The sequence below is a fragment of the Lates calcarifer genome, linkage group LG11 (assembly GCF_001640805.2).
Source record: "Lates calcarifer isolate ASB-BC8 linkage group LG11, TLL_Latcal_v3, whole genome shotgun sequence".
Lineage (NCBI taxonomy): Eukaryota > Metazoa > Chordata > Actinopteri > Centropomidae > Lates > Lates calcarifer.
In genome coordinates this window covers 10,904,994-10,920,127 of record NC_066843.1, presented here as the reverse complement: position 1 = coordinate 10,920,127, position 15,134 = coordinate 10,904,994, and the positions used below count along the sequence as shown (strand labels likewise).

The 15,134-nt window shown below is 39.8% G+C and overlaps 3 protein-coding genes across 3 annotated transcripts; 2 read left to right on the top strand and 1 right to left on the bottom strand.

The window, feature by feature from the left end:
- Window positions 1-243: 243 nt before the first annotated feature.
- On the top strand, window positions 244-6,676 carry mfsd13al (major facilitator superfamily domain containing 13a-like). Its single transcript, XM_018670634.2, is given in 8 exon segments — window positions 244-456; window positions 860-1,174; window positions 1,284-1,712; window positions 2,010-2,164; window positions 2,278-2,361; window positions 2,495-2,638; window positions 3,594-3,642; window positions 3,644-6,676. Coding segments are annotated over 8 exon segments (1,482 nt in total). The 3' UTR covers window positions 3,737-6,676.
- si:ch211-139g16.8 (immunoglobulin superfamily member 6) lies at window positions 5,959-8,596 on the bottom strand. Its single transcript, XM_018670658.2, has 6 exons — window positions 8,455-8,596; window positions 7,942-8,253; window positions 7,767-7,867; window positions 7,608-7,655; window positions 7,233-7,343; window positions 5,959-7,102 (listed from the first exon to the last, which is right to left on the bottom strand). Exons 1-6 carry the CDS (start codon window positions 8,549-8,551, stop codon window positions 7,049-7,051), a joined length of 723 nt encoding a protein of 240 aa, XP_018526174.1. The 5' UTR covers window positions 8,552-8,596; the 3' UTR covers window positions 5,959-7,048.
- A 1,103-nt stretch (window positions 8,597-9,699) lies between these two features.
- Window positions 9,700-14,724, top strand: LOC108879408 (ER lumen protein-retaining receptor 2). The gene is made up of 5 exons (XM_018670672.2): window positions 9,700-9,980; window positions 11,650-11,750; window positions 11,838-11,996; window positions 12,116-12,368; window positions 13,333-14,724. The coding sequence occupies exons 1-5, from the start codon at window positions 9,890-9,892 to the stop codon at window positions 13,365-13,367; spliced, it is 639 nt and encodes a 212-aa protein (XP_018526188.1). The 5' UTR covers window positions 9,700-9,889; the 3' UTR covers window positions 13,368-14,724.
- The last annotated feature ends 410 nt before the right edge of the window (window positions 14,725-15,134 follow it).

Sequence of the window (15,134 nt, the reverse complement as noted above, 5' to 3'; positions counted from 1 at the left end):
GAAATTTTTCTTTGATGCGACGGTGTTAACGTTTAGTCTGTTCGACAGGAAGTAACATCGTGACACGAGAACATCCATGAAAATGGTGGAACCAAAACAGAGACATTACATGGAATATTGATCAAATGCACTGTTTTTGCTGATAGCAGTAATTATCAGCGATGCTAAACAACAACAGCGTGAAGTAGGTATTGTTAAGGAACAACATTTCCTCGCTCGGTCGTGAAGTCAGCCTGCACTGCAATGGCCGTGGAGGAGAAACCTGCCTCAGGAGTCCGCTTCGGAAGACTGAATGTAGTCCGACACCTTATCAACTTTGGGGTCAATCCTGCAGCTCTGGCTTATGCCATGACCACGCTGGGGTCTGCTATGATAAACAATATATTCAGCTTCTACTATGTCAAACTCTTTCTCAATAAATACAAGATATCAGAGGGAGCTTTCCACCAATCACAAGTGAGTACATTCTCCTGATATATCGCTGTCTTTTGTATGCAAATGTATAACAGTTTCTGACAGACACTGGTGTAGTCAAGACTTAAAGTGAAATTCAGAGAGCCTGGCTTCTCCTCCTTGGAAAAAGGCTGATCAGTTGAGGCGTGTCTTCACAATGCTTATTTCAGCTGTCTAAAACCTAAACCTAACCTTCTCAGCTTACAGTTGAGCAAATCAGACAAAAGCAGAAAATCCTCAAACTTCAGAAGCAGAAACAAGCAAATGATTGACATTTTTGCATGATAAATGTAAATAATCAGTTATCAAACCAGTCACTGATGCTGATTAACCAAGCGACTGGTCATTTTCACAATATTTGAAACATACTTTTTGAGGAATAACCGTATGAACTTCCTCTCCACAGGTGGTGTACATGGTGTGGAATGCAGTCAATGACCCTCTCTTCGGCTACCTGCAGGATAACTCCAGAGTGCCCTGCTGCTCTCAGCGACGTCTCTCCATCCTGTACGGTGCTCCACTTTACTCTCTGGCCTTTCTCATAGCCTGGTTCCCATGGCGCTCCTACGCTCCGGGTGACTGGTTGAGTGGCTTACATCTGATGGTGGCGCTGTGTGCTTTTGATGGCATGCTGACATTTGTGCTGCTGGCACAGTGTGCGTTGTTTGCGGAGATTTCCGGCCACCATCAGAGCCGACTGAGACTTATAAAGTACAGCCAGGTGAGGACTTTGTTTGCCAGATGCTGCCTCCATTTCTTCTTTGTGCACCTCCTTTTTAACACAGTACGACTTGTCAACCTCCTCACATCCTCTCTCTTTAATTTCCCAGGTGGCCTCTCTCATTAGCTCCACCAGCGTCCTCTTCTGTGGTGTGATTTCCAGAAACATGGAGGACTTCACGGCCTTCCAAGCCTTCACAGTGCTCATTGCTATCCTGAGCTGTGGCTGCATGCTCTACACAGGCCTCCACAGCGAGAGTCGCTTTGATAACAAAGGCTCTGAATCTGATATGCAGGGATGTATTGACCAGACCTGCCAACAGACAGACTCTTCCTTCTCCATGTTAAGAACATTGACATGGCAAATCCTGACCAACAGGGACTTTCAGCTATTCGTGCTCATGAACTTCTGCCAGGTTTTCATGTTGGCTTTCTTCAATAACTTTACCATGATATTTGCTGAGCACCTGATTCCCCCAGATGTGCTTCCATCTCTGGCCAAGAGCATCATGTACGGAGCGGGATTCATGTGTCCACAGGTATTGTCCTCCCTCTAGTTTTTAAAATAAACAGATAAATGGGAGCTTTGGTACTGCTGCATAATGAGCTGACAAACACTTTAATTAGCTTTTTCCTCCCATTACCTCAAAGGACCATATTGACAGTTTTGCATGGTTAAGTCTATCAAAAATGCATGTTTTTCACTCACATTACTTCTGAATTTTTTCAAAACCTGTCATATATTATCAGGGCATTTGCCTATACTTTGGTATAGTACTTTTTAGCAGCCTCCTCTTACTCTCCGTGTTCTTCCTGATTCCTGATCTCCATCGCAGCTGTTAGTATTGAGCTGTCAGAATCTGCTGCATGGTCTCGGCTACTACAGGATCATCCTCTTCGCCTTCTACCTGGAGGCTGGGATGGCAGCTATCATGCTAGCACTTGGTCCGCAGCATTACTACATCCTGGCATTTTTCCTCACCGTTAACATGTAAGAGGTTAAACTGCTTCTGACTTTCTTCCATTTCACAAAATAACCACTCAGTAGTACCAGTCCAGTTTGTTTGAATCATACCTACACCATCACCTTTATCGTCTATGCAGGGTCTTTATTCAAGCAACCTTCAGTCTTTTTGGTTTGCCTTTGGCCGACATCATTGACACGGACCTGCAGAAGTACAAGCGCAGGTAAAAAAAAAAAAAAATTATCAGCACACTGCAGCACATGTGAATATATATTTTTAACTTGCTTACAATAAAAAAAAATCATTTCACTTGAAATTATGTTTTATTGTGGTATATAACCCCCTCTCCCCTACAGTTCCCCTCTCTCCTCCATGGTGTTTGGGACGAATGCTCTGTTCACCAAGCCAGCTCAGTCTCTGGCCCCAATGATAGTGCTCAGCATCCTCAACCAGTTTGGTTATGAACAGCTGAAGGAAGCAGGAACTGATTCAGATCCAAGGTACAGATACTTTCTTGCTTCTTCTTGAAGTAAAGGTCCAAACTTGAGCCAAAAAAGTTCAGTCCAGCTAAAACTGATGTTGGAATAGGGCTGATGGGACGACTGTAGTGTCTGTTAACATTTCAAATTAGTGAACTGTTCCCCTTTAAAGACACATTTCCTAATTCTGTCCTGCTGTATATAATAATATTATATCAAGTAATCCTTTAGATTTAACCTGAAGACAAATATTATTGTATTATTATCAGGATCCAGGTTTTGATGGTAACCTCTGGATCTGAATGTTTAACCTATTAATTATAAACCATCTGTAATTTGTATAACCTGAACAGTTTTCCAAAGCATTCATATTCAGTTTGATGCAAGACAGTCTAAGATGCCAGAGTTTACTGCTCATACATATATGACAGAACTTACACACAGACTTTGACGCAACAACAGTCTCCTTTTTCCCATCAAGTGTATCTTCGACTAAATACACGTCAATGATTAAAAGAAGGCCCTCTAACAGCCTTTTATTTCAAAGTTCACTGGTAATATAATTTCATAAATTCAGAGCAACTGCTGTGGAGCCATTTGCTTTGTAGTTAGATATTTGACCTGCAGTATATGGTGGACACTGACTTAAAAACACAATAAACAACAGACATGTTTTTTTTTAATTATTATTATTATTTTTCTTTTTTTTACGATTTTTAAACATATTATCTCTTTTTTTATCTCAAGCAATCTGCCTAATGTGCTCAGTTTTAGACTTTCACTGTTTTCTTCTTCATTCTTTCCACTGTGACAGTAATGTTAGAAACATCCATAACACACACAGTTTATTTATTTATTAAATTTCAAATAACTGTCATGGCAGTGTCACAAGGTGATGACTACATTAGTGCAGTTATAAATTAATTTAAACATACAAACACTTTGTGTCCATTAACAAAAATCCTCTTCTTTGCAGCGCCTTGAAGAGCCTCCATAGCGTGATGTTCTACCTGGTGTGTGTGGTAGCCAATGTGTGTCGCTGCAGTGCAAGTCCTGGCTTGGAGGCCGTTTTCCATCCGCGACAGTCACACAGTCGACACAAAGTACATTGACAGCTAACTGCAGTGTTTTCAACATTCAGAGGAAGCTGGCTAGCATCTCTTTAGCTGGGATTGGGGAAAATTCTTCATTACTGAGTGAGAGATTATGTTGAAAGTAACTTGAAAATTACTGTATATTTAAATTAATGTTTTGGGCATTACTGCCCTCTCTGAGAGAGAGACGATGACATGCAGCGAAGAGCCCAGACCGGTTTCAAACCTGGTCCACTGCGATAAGGTAAGCCTTAACACATCATATGCACTTAACCAGGTTAGCTACCTGTGTGCCCCAAAATGACTGTATATTTGAGTTTATGAATATATACAGTATACTGCAAAGTACATGTCACTATCAGCCACAACATTAAAACCAGTTATATATACAGACAGAAAGGTGACAAATTAAAGGAAAAACCAATATTAAGTGTCTGTGTAAGGCGTTGGCCACCAGAACAACTTCAGTGCACCATGGCATTGGTTCAAGTCTCAGGACTCTACTGGAGTAATAGAGCACCGTTCCTCCAAAAGATATTCCCTCATTTGGTGTTTTGATGATGGTGGAGGAGAGCGCTCGCTAACATTTTGGTCCAAATTCTCCCATAGGTGTTAAACTGGGTTGAGATCTGGCGACTGTGAAAGACATAGCATATATCCATTCAGTAACATGCACTGTCATCCTGTTTCTCCACTCACCTTTCAGGGTTTTCCTTTGATTTGTCAGTCATCTGTCTATTTAACAACACAACATTAAAACCATTAACTGGATTTTGTGGCTGATTGGTGTGAATGTCAAACTTTTAAGTGAAAATGTAAATGTAAATGTCTGGCATGGAGAGAAACAATAATAGAAAGAGAGAGATAATAATCTATGCAAAGAGGACACTTCCTCATTCCTTCCTTCCATTACCTCCAAAGACAGTTTCCCTACTGTTATGGCATAAAGGAGGGATTTGGCATATTGATGATCATTAGTTGGATCTGAAAGTTTTTTCGATTCCTAGTATACTATATACTATATATTATATACCAATTCCTACTATTGTATATGAAAAGCCACTAATGAGTCTTTCATTAATTTCTTTATGTTCTACAACTGTCTCATCCTCAAACACTGGATAGCTGGACCAAACACACCAGGGACCATGATACTTAATGTCAGTCTGGGAGTCCTTTACCTTGACAAAATCCAGTCTTGTGGTCTTTTCACTTGTGATAAATGTAAGACACTTTGTCTAGTCACTGACCTCTGCAGGTAATTTGCTGGAACATGCTGTATGATGGCTGCGCTCTGCAATAAAAGGGACCAATTCCTTGACAGACGGGCAAAAAAATACTGCTTTGTGCTTAAAAGAGGAATTGTGCTTGATTCAACATTAAAACTGAAAGTAAATCTAAAAGTTGCTACAGAAATTGTCCTAAATCACTCAACTGAAACAGAAGTGATAAATGCTGACAATGGAAATTAGGAGCAGTGGTGTTCCATTAAATGACAGCTGACTAAAATAAACTTTATGCCTGTATGGCATACACTGCCTGTTTGCAGTGAAAGGTCGTAGCTCTTAAACCAAGCCTGGTCAGGGAGGGGAACCTATAGACTGACTACTGACTACCTCCTATGTAGCCACATGGTTAAAGGACTTGTAAAATGTAAAGTACGTCAGTTTGATTTTTCAAACTGTCATTTTGTAGTACATGCACAACAAGACATTAAAAGCACTCCATTTACACAATTATCCCAAGGTTGTAGAGCTATATACTGTTATATCCCAACAGTATATAGCTCTAGAGCTATATACTGTTGGGAGATGTGGAGCACGGACTCAAATGTCATTTGCAAGCATTGCTTATATGCAGGTTGCAAATTCTTGTCACAAATGAGTGTCACTTGCAAATTTCAAGTCCTGCACGGCTCCGGCATGCTCATGTTTGGTTTGCAAGTATCATTATTTAAGTATAACATGACAGGTTCACCTGAAACAAAGTGAAAAAACTGCCACTAACATGACAGTATACCATCATCTTTGCTGTAAACATGAGCAAAATTACACGTTGTAGCTTTAACGCCAGCGTTGCTCCAGAGTGCAGTGTTGCAGCTTGATGCTCCGACATGCATTTACACCTGTGTTTCAGATGTTTAGTTTACAAGAGAGTTTAATGAAGGAGAAAAGGACGAAAGGGAAAAATTCACACAGACTTTGGGTTCGGGCGAATAGTAAAAACGTCAGTCATCTCTGCTAGAGGTTCATATCACAGCTTTTTATTTGGCCAAAAAAAGAAGTGGATGTACATATAAACATTCACCTTGACCTTTTTAGTAATAAACCCACTAAATTCTGTTAACTGGATGGATCTGGATTCTTTCTTTGGGCATTTGCAATGAACGACAAAAGATGAAAGTCACTGAACAGAATGTGTCGGCATGATGCCTCAAAAACATATCAGAATGTTAAATATTGCCGTACTGTGAATTTCTCATAAGTTGACAGGTAAGAACCACTCCAACACCAAAAATAAATATACCTTTTCCTTTCTAATTTAACCTGGTGTCTTATAAGCTGTATTAAATATACAGCTACCTTTTAATGTGCCTTTTTGTCTTTACATGAACTTTCTATGGTCAAATTACATGTTGAACCTTTTGTTTTGCTTTTGCTTAAATTTCTACACAACTAGAACCTGAATTATGATATTATATTTTTACATGTTTGCAAAATTGCTATTTCATTATGTGTTGTGAATTTTTTCAAGATAGTTATTAAATCATCTTGGTGTTAAGTGATATGATTTCTACTCCAGCACATTTGCTCCTCTGTGTATCCTGAAAATGTGCTACTTTGTACTCTCTGTTCCTGAATGTACCATTCACACAGTTTTTCTATCAAGGGGCTTATTAATCTAAATGTATGGAAGACATTCTGCATTAAAATCACATGTGGCTCAGCTGCATTTCTGAATTGAATTGTTTTTTTTTTTTCTGTAAACACTGACCTGGTTTCAAAAAGCAATAGTTGAATATGTTCCAGTATTCATTACAATCAATAGGCAGAACTACACATGCCATAAGAGTAAGTCTATCACTGCTGAAAACTGAAAAACTGGCGTAAAGGAACAGTGACTCAGCACCTTTGATGTGGCATTTATATATTTATATCTATACTTCATGAGAAAAGGTGAGCAATACAAGTGCGCAACTGACTTGCGTCCTCTGCTGATATGTTCATTCCCTCAGTCGCATGAGTGTCCTCCTGTCAGGTGTTTCACAGCTTTGGAGTTTTCTCTCAGTTGGGAAAATGGAGGTCTGACTCTGTTGTTCAATGTCCTTGACCGACACTTAGATGTTTTGATAGATGCCATCAGTTGAGCTGTTGAATTCATCATTTGCAGCCTGCAACGAAATTATGGTAAAATAGCAAATTTTCACGAGTGGGAAAGTACACAAGCCATGCAGAAGTTTCATGCTTACCTAATCTGTCTCTTGACTAAATCTAACCATAACATGCTGCAACAAGATTTACCTCAACACGAGAATTGTCTCTGTCCACTGTTTGTTTGCTCTTCTTGAAGCTCCTTCTGTTGTTCATTTCCTGCAGCACATCACGGAATTGTGTTTTTCTAGTTGAGTAATTCTGTTTGGAAAGATGAGAGGAAATTTATCACATACTATTACATACACATTTTGGAAGTTTGTCTCTCTGCCTTTAAATTCAAAGAAAGGCAAGTGTACAACTGCTCTGTCATCTGAAGTGTTGAAAGAGCCTTTTCTGGCCATGACTTAACAATGGCCATGGTTCCAGTTCCTCTTTTCATTTCTGTTGGCTTTTCCCCATTTAGTAAACAGGTCACATATTGGACACAAATTAAAACAGAAAAATTGTACACTTATCTACAACCTTGTCAGTTTTGCACATCCTCCTGCAGAAGCTCGTATTGCAGCCATACTAGAACAAAGAGGAGGAGGTTATTTTCACATCAGTACACTGTATGCCGTCAATTTTCACCCATTTGTGTGAGTTTGAAATTAATATGTGGAATATGTTGAAGTAATGTACCTTCTTTAAAATGATAAGTGTCATTACTGCTATGCTGTAGATGACCAAGAGGACAAATGATAACCACAGAAGAATGTGCCTTGCCATCGTTTTAACTGCTCCTGAAAACAAAAGACAAGTTGTCTGCATCCAAACGCCTTTAAAATATTTTTTTTCATCTAAAAAAGACTCTTACCTCTCACAGTCAGACTTGTCCCTGTCCCTACATGTGGTTTCCCGCTTTCTGATTCTCCAGACGATGCCGCAGCACAGTGGTAGACCCCACTGTCATTAGTATTAAGTGATTTGATGTGTAAAGATCCTTGCTCCAGACTGTATTTGTCCTTATTCCCATTCACGTTGAGATGATGATGGGAGGTCTCTTTGAAAACAAACCACTCAAAATGAAATCCTGTGATTGAGCATTTTGAGCTGGCATTACAAGGCAGAAGAACATCTTGCCCTGTTTTTCGCCACATCTCCTTCTCTGGCTGTGTTATGCAGCTGTCTGCGAGTAGAAAAAGAGACATTTAATAGATGTCAAATTTACTGTTTTACTAGTTTCAAAATAACCACTGATCTATTGCTGAACAGGAGCTGTGATGCTTAATTTGCACTGCTGATGTGGAACAATGAGAATTTAAAAACTTTATTCCTTACATAAATAAAGTACATAATGCTAGCACAGATGTAGGAAAAGACATTTTACCTGTTACTGGCAGGTGGGTGAGCAGGAGAGAAAACCAAAACAACCGGTCCATGTCTGTAGCTTGACAGATTGTGAATGATCTCATGATTCCTTGCATGATGTTATCTAAATGGCTGACAACATGGGAAGTGGGTATACTGCACTTCCCCTTCCTCCCCTTATTTTTCCTGTGTTGTGTAGCTGAATGGTAATACTATGGGTTTTTGTAAATACAAGGCATTTCAGTTGTATTTATGGTGAGATGACATAATAATAATTCATGGCATTAAGTGCATGTAGAGTTAGTGCTTAAGATTGAACTCTTACAGATGAGGGTAGTGTCAGAGTTTTATAAGATTACGTGTCACTGTGAACAGGAAACTACAAGTGGCTCTGTCAGTCTGTTTTGACCTAATATGAACGTACATTTCTGAAAATGTAGGTACCAGTGTGTAGTTATCTCGGTGTGTAGGCAGTGCAATCTAAGAAAGGAGGAAGATGTGCGATACGTGTTTGTTCATGAAAGGGAAATAGGAAATGGAATAAGACTGTCAGGAAATCTATTGTATTGAAAATCTGTTTTGGATAAGTTTGCCACTGCCGCATTAACCCGCTAGGGGGCAAAAATGAGCTGCTGGGCTGGGCCCCTATACAACTACGACCACCCCCTTTTCTGCTTGATGCACAGTATTCCTCTTCTGAAATATTGCATGGCCCCAGGTTTGCTGAGTTGTAATTTGAATAAACAGTAATGAATTAATGATGCACCATGTACTCACAGTATCAGCCAGAATGATTACATGTAGGTTTTGACACAGGGGCTCATCTTGAAGGACAGTGCCTTAAGATGGGATAAACAAATTAGTATCCACCTTATTACATTGGCTGTGCTTCAGTAGCACATATTCCTATACTATATCACAATATACACACAGTGAGTCTGGAATTGGTTGTTGAATGTTGCTTACATTTTAATACATGACTAATAATGATCTAAAGATAAAATATATAATAGTTTATCAGTTATGGTCATTATTCCGTGTTAAGTGCCTTTACTTGTGATACTTTAAACTCACATAATTCTATATGGTACTTTTACTTATGTTAATTAAAAATATGAAGTCAGCGGTCCCACCCAGTCCATTCTCATGCACACAGGGCTCAGGTTTTCAGTCCTTTTTGGTTCAGATCGTGGTAGGCGGGTCATCTCATGCCGTCAATCAGATCTGAGTCCAATCCAAATCACTCCGTGCGCTTTCCCACGCCCCCTTCCACGTCGACCTGCACCCTCGCCATATTTTCAATCGTGTTGAGATCCGCAGCCTGGTTTGCCACCAAGTTGAACCGGAGAAGCTCTCACACAAGGCAGCATAAAGCCTGAAAAGGTTCTCTTTACGAGCAAAAAGGCACGCCTGCGTTAGCTTCCTAGCTGTGTCCGTCAGTTCCTCCTGCAACCATGAACGTCTTCAGACTGACAGGGGACCTCTCTCATCTGGCTGCTATCATCATCCTGCTGCTCAAAATATGGAAAAGCAGGTCGTGTGCAGGTGAGCCCTGGCTTCATTTTCAAGTACATACACTACAATACGGTGCTCCTAATGTTTCTAATTAACTTTGCCTTTCATTCATTGCTGAAATGGTCGTTTTTAGCCTTGTCCCTTATCACCCAGCAAGCTCCAGGGTAGCTAGCCACATGCTAACGTCTCCCCACTCATTCATTTGAGCCAGTGGCTAAAAGCGTTAGCAGTCAATGGCCAACTGCCGATAACAAATATAAACTGCTGTCTGCTCCTCCGTCACTTCTACTCAAACATTCACTGCAAACATATGATAAATACTGAAGTCAACGGGAACAAAATGTAAATGTAGCACAGCAGTAGCTATCTTAATGGGAGTTTGCAGTATTAGCTAAATTGCGTGTTGAGGGAGCGCGTAGCCAGTTAGGTTTCTACAGCTTAACAGAGATGAATGGGCAAAATAATGAAAGATTTTATTAGAAATGTTTTACTTGCTTCAGTGTCTCCATACATAGCCCATCCATTCGCTCCTGCTCTGTTAACTTGAGGTTTGGTGCTCGATTTTTTTGGTCTGGCTTCTGACGTGGCGTTCTAGAACGGGCTACGGAAGTAGCTAACCTACTAAAATTGTTTGTATTACTCTCGGTTTATTTATTTATTTTTGTAACCATGCTTAATTTTCTTTTAGCTCTTAAAAGCATGTGTTGTGTATTTTTAGTAAGCCACACCTTAAATCACCATAGGTCACAGTGATTTCTCTGGTGCAGTCAGGACTCAGTGATGGATCCTACTTGGGTTTATGAGAAGTGCAGTTATTGGACACAAAACTGCAAGGGTTGAGAGTCAAAGTTAACAGGTCATGTTGGACAACAGATAACCAATGGTTATGTTTATGTATCATTCAGGTTATCCTGTAGTGATGGTTTAGTTATGGTAAAAGGTTAAATTGTTATGCTGCAAAATTCTGTTCAAACCAAATTTGTATGCAGCAAAATCACCAACAGGCTTTACAGTCTGTACATATATGATACCTTCTATGATCCTCAATTAGTGAGGATGGGATGCCCCTCTTCCCAACAGCAGAACAAGAGACATCAAGTAACTTTAAAAATGTTAGGACTGGGACCTCAAAACCTCCTAACTACCTGTATCTGAGCTATACATAGAGCTACACGACTAAACTCAACAATGCCATTCACACACAGGTATACTCATAACAGACAGGATGATGCAGGCAATTATAAACCACACATGATGGAGGATGGCAGGGGGTACGAGCCTGTCCCAGCATGCATTGGGCGAGAGGTGAAGGTATGCCTTGGACATACCTGGCCTCTTACTGATTGCTGTAAGAGGTGCTGTTTGTGTGTGATGAGGTTAGAAATGCAAAGAGACTCAAAGACAGACCTGTATGTATTGTCCTCTCCTAATGCCCTGTCATGTCTGATGTAGTGTGTAAGTTAACGGATTATAATCCACACACATAAAATTGACATTTTTGCTTGCAAAAGGAAGAAAATTACTGTTATTGGCATCAGAGAGACATTCACCATTTTTCCAGCAGATGTCACTGTTCAACAAGGAAAAGTATTATGAGCAATGCTTTATTCAGACTATTAGTGAAGCCTTTCTCTAGTTACTCATGGCTTTGGATTACTTTAACCTAAATGGTAAATGTGTTTGATATTTTCTGTGAAAGGTATCTCTGGAAAGAGCCAAATCCTGTTTGCTATTGTGTTCACCACGCGCTACTTGGATCTGCTCACCTCTTTCATCTCCCTCTATAACACATGCATGAAGGTAAGACACCAGTCACACCTTAGCCCTGACCAGTGTCTCACAGTATTTCTCCCACTACCATGAGTGATATGCGGTGTTGTTTATCAGGTGATCTACATCGGCTGTTCGTATGCCACAGTCTACCTGATCTACATGAAATTCAGGGCCACCTACGATGGCAACCATGACAGTTTCAGGGTGGAGTTCCTGGTTGTTCCTGTTGGAGGTCTCGCTGTTCTCATCAACCACGACTTCTCTTTCCTAGAGGTGAGTTCAAGCTCTTGTGTTGCTATCAAACTAGGAACTAAACATTATGTGAACACATTGTCCCTTCGTAAACATGAAATTAATTGCATTCTTGCACATTTAAATTCTTCTGTCATTAGATCCTTTGGACATTCTCCATCTACCTGGAGTCGGTGGCCATCCTGCCTCAGCTCTTCATGATCAGCAAGACCGGCGAGGCGGAGACGATCACCACCCACTACCTGTTCTGCCTGGGCCTGTATCGAGCTCTCTATCTCTTCAACTGGATCTGGCGTTACTACTTTGAGGGCTTCTTTGACATGATCGCCATTGTGGCTGGTGTGGTCCAGACTGTCCTCTACTGTGACTTCTTCTACCTTTATGTCACCAAAGGTGGGTTCTCTTCTGGTATCATCCAATATTCAAGCACCAAATTAGACAGATAAAACTATGTGCACTAAGAGGTTTATTATCACACAATATATGGGAAATATAATACTGACCTTTTTTTTTTTGTTTTCTTATTCGGCTATAGTAAAAAGCCTGAAAAGTGGGATTACAAAATGCTCATTCATCCCATCCACTCTTGCCCTGAAGCAATCCCTTCTTAGAGGAACCTTGATGTAAGAGATGAGGGACAAAATTTACAGCCCTTGTTCCCTGAAAAACCTCATTCTGAAGTTCATCTGAAGCTAATATGTGGCTCCAGCAGTATGAGTTTACTAAATGAAGTGAGTATTTTCCAAAGTTATGGTCTTTTTAGTACAAAATTCCCTCTTTGTGTTACTGTCCCTTCACAGTCATTAAGCAGGGAATCGCAGTCCCAGGAAACACACAAAGGGAATTTTGTGCAAAGTATACTGTAAATTTGGAAATATGCACTTGAATTGGCTAACAGCTGACCGCTGAAGCCTCATATAAGCTTTGACTGAACTGAAGAATCAGTTTCTCTCACAGAACCGGGAAGGTGGATTTTGTTCCTGATTTCTTACAGTTGCATTAGGAAAAAAGTTGGTTGTGAGTGAAGTCACAACAGTTCAAGACCTTTCCTTCTCTAATGACACTCTCCTCAATCACACTAGTGCAGTTTAAAGGAAAACACTTAGGTCTATCTGTAAAACGACCCAGGCTGTAGGCTTCAGATGAGGTAGAAATGCAAACAGGAATGTGCAGAGGGGACTTTTTTAGTCTTGTTTAATTGCTGAAAAGTGTTATTGGCTTACAACCACAGGAGGTTAATTCTGAACAGTTAACAATTAATTAGTGCCTCTTTAAAGGCAAAGGCAAGGAAAATGGAAGCTCTGGTACTTTGGTTCCCACCTGATGACCTGTCATAACTTTTTCCGTCACCCCTCAGTGTTGAAAGGCAAGAAGCTGAGTCTGCCGGCGTAAAACGTAGAGGAGGAGACGGCGACTCCCAGCAGACTCAGGGGGGTGTGGAGATGACATCTTGGAATCTCGTGACCTTTAGCAAAGGATGCCTGAGACAGAGAGCCAACTAATGGGGAAAAACACTAGTCTTCTTGATGGTTGCTGATGGAACTGGTAAATGCCAACAAACACCAGAGCTGAACAAAGATCATCCCAGATCAACCTTTGGATTTCTGTGTTCAGCATCTTGCCTTAAACTTCTTTTCATCGCTGTTCAAATAGGAGAAAAGGCTCTTTTTTTCTTGTTTTTTTTTTTATTTTTAATTTTTTACATGTGAGGTGTATACGCTTATTTTTTTCTTATTATTTTTATAATGTCACAAATAGGGTCGACTCTGAGAAGTACCTTGTTTGACTTGGTAATGAAATGCACAAATGTACAGTCTTATTAAAGCGTGAGATAAAGAATAATGTATCTGAGTGCCTGATGAGGATTATGTCCATTTTCTCAGAGTATTTTTTTTTTTTTTACTTAAGACTTTTTTTTGCCACAATAATTGTATGCATATGCTTTAACACATGTACCCTATCTTGGAAACATTTAAAGAGGCCATCACACGTATCAGTTTTATAAAAACATTGCTTTCTAAAATTGCTTAAGACAACATTTTAAAAAGATTTTTCTCTCTTCTAACAATCAGAACTTTTTTGTAAGTAGAACTTATTAGTTTAAGAGGTAACCCATAAAATACTTAAATGCCAGCAGTCTTTTTGTCGTAGGTGTCAGTATTTTCAAATGTGGGTACCTCATTTGCAATTAAACTTTTAATGTGGTCTGTTCAGCTTACTGTACTGAAGAAGCTAAAATGCATCAATTGTTCTACAGCTTTAATATAGATTTCATACAATCTTAGAACTATGCTACATCACATTTTGGATGTAGATACAGCACAAACTTAGTTTCTGTCATTATCGCAAACGCATGAACACCTTCCCACAGTCAGTTATCACAAGGTTGAAGTCGCTGACGTCAGAGTAAAGCAATAATGAATGACTGAACAATGATTACACTTAAATGCCGGGATGAGAAGTGTTGATATTGACAGATATTGGACACGAGAATCCTCCAGCACTTTGACTGGTTGTTACATTTCAGTTGTTTACTGAAGGTCTAGATTGTGAACAATTCAACACATCTGGAATTATGCTGCTCAGTAATTGAGTAGAGGTTGACATGGTGTTCAGTGGGTGCATTTCTATTCAATTTAAAGGCCTCTTGTTAACTTTTTCAAATTTGCCATTCCTAAAGGGTAATTTCAACTTTTTATGTCTTTTTTTTGCATGATATCACCTCCATTAAAGGTTTTATGAGAATCAACCTCCAATGTCCCTGTGTGATTATTGAAATAATGCAAGCTCTTATGAGTGCGATGGGAATCTTGTGAGCAGATGGAGGAAGTTTTCAGGAAACCTCAGATGTCTTAAGCAGAAGTATTTATTGATGCATGATGCATCAAGGAGAAAAGAAATAACACCATAAAGTGTGCAAGGCCATTTTATTCTGAAGGATCCCTTCCTGGTGGCTGCTTTTAACCCTATAATTACATCATGCTACTGCATGTACAAATAGGGTTATTAATCATGGAATCACATCACATCTATACACGTGTGATGTCTCTATTGGGTACCTGTTTCTAACCAAAAAATCATGTTTACCTAGGTCACATGTATTCCCTGACACTTCTGTCCTACTTCAGAGAAGATGTGTGTAAATCCTGACCCTGAGTG

Coding starts and splice junctions, on each gene's coding strand:
- si:ch211-139g16.8 (XM_018670658.2), bottom strand. CDS start 8,551: ATGCAAGGAATCATGAGATCATTCACAATCTGTCAAGCTACAGACATG. Junction 7,868..7,941: donor GACAAGTCTGACTGTGAGAG/GTAAGAGTCTTT, acceptor TTTTGTTTTCAG/GAGCAGTTAAAACGATGGCA. Junction 7,656..7,766: donor CACTTATCATTTTAAAGAAG/GTACATTACTTC, acceptor TCTTTGTTCTAG/TATGGCTGCAATACGAGCTT.
- LOC108879408 (XM_018670672.2), top strand. CDS start 9,890: ATGAACGTCTTCAGACTGACAGGGGACCTCTCTCATCTGGCTGCTATC. Junction 9,981..11,649: donor GAAAAGCAGGTCGTGTGCAG/GTGAGCCCTGGC, acceptor TTTCTGTGAAAG/GTATCTCTGGAAAGAGCCAA. Junction 12,369..13,332: donor CTACCTTTATGTCACCAAAG/GTGGGTTCTCTT, acceptor GTCACCCCTCAG/TGTTGAAAGGCAAGAAGCTG.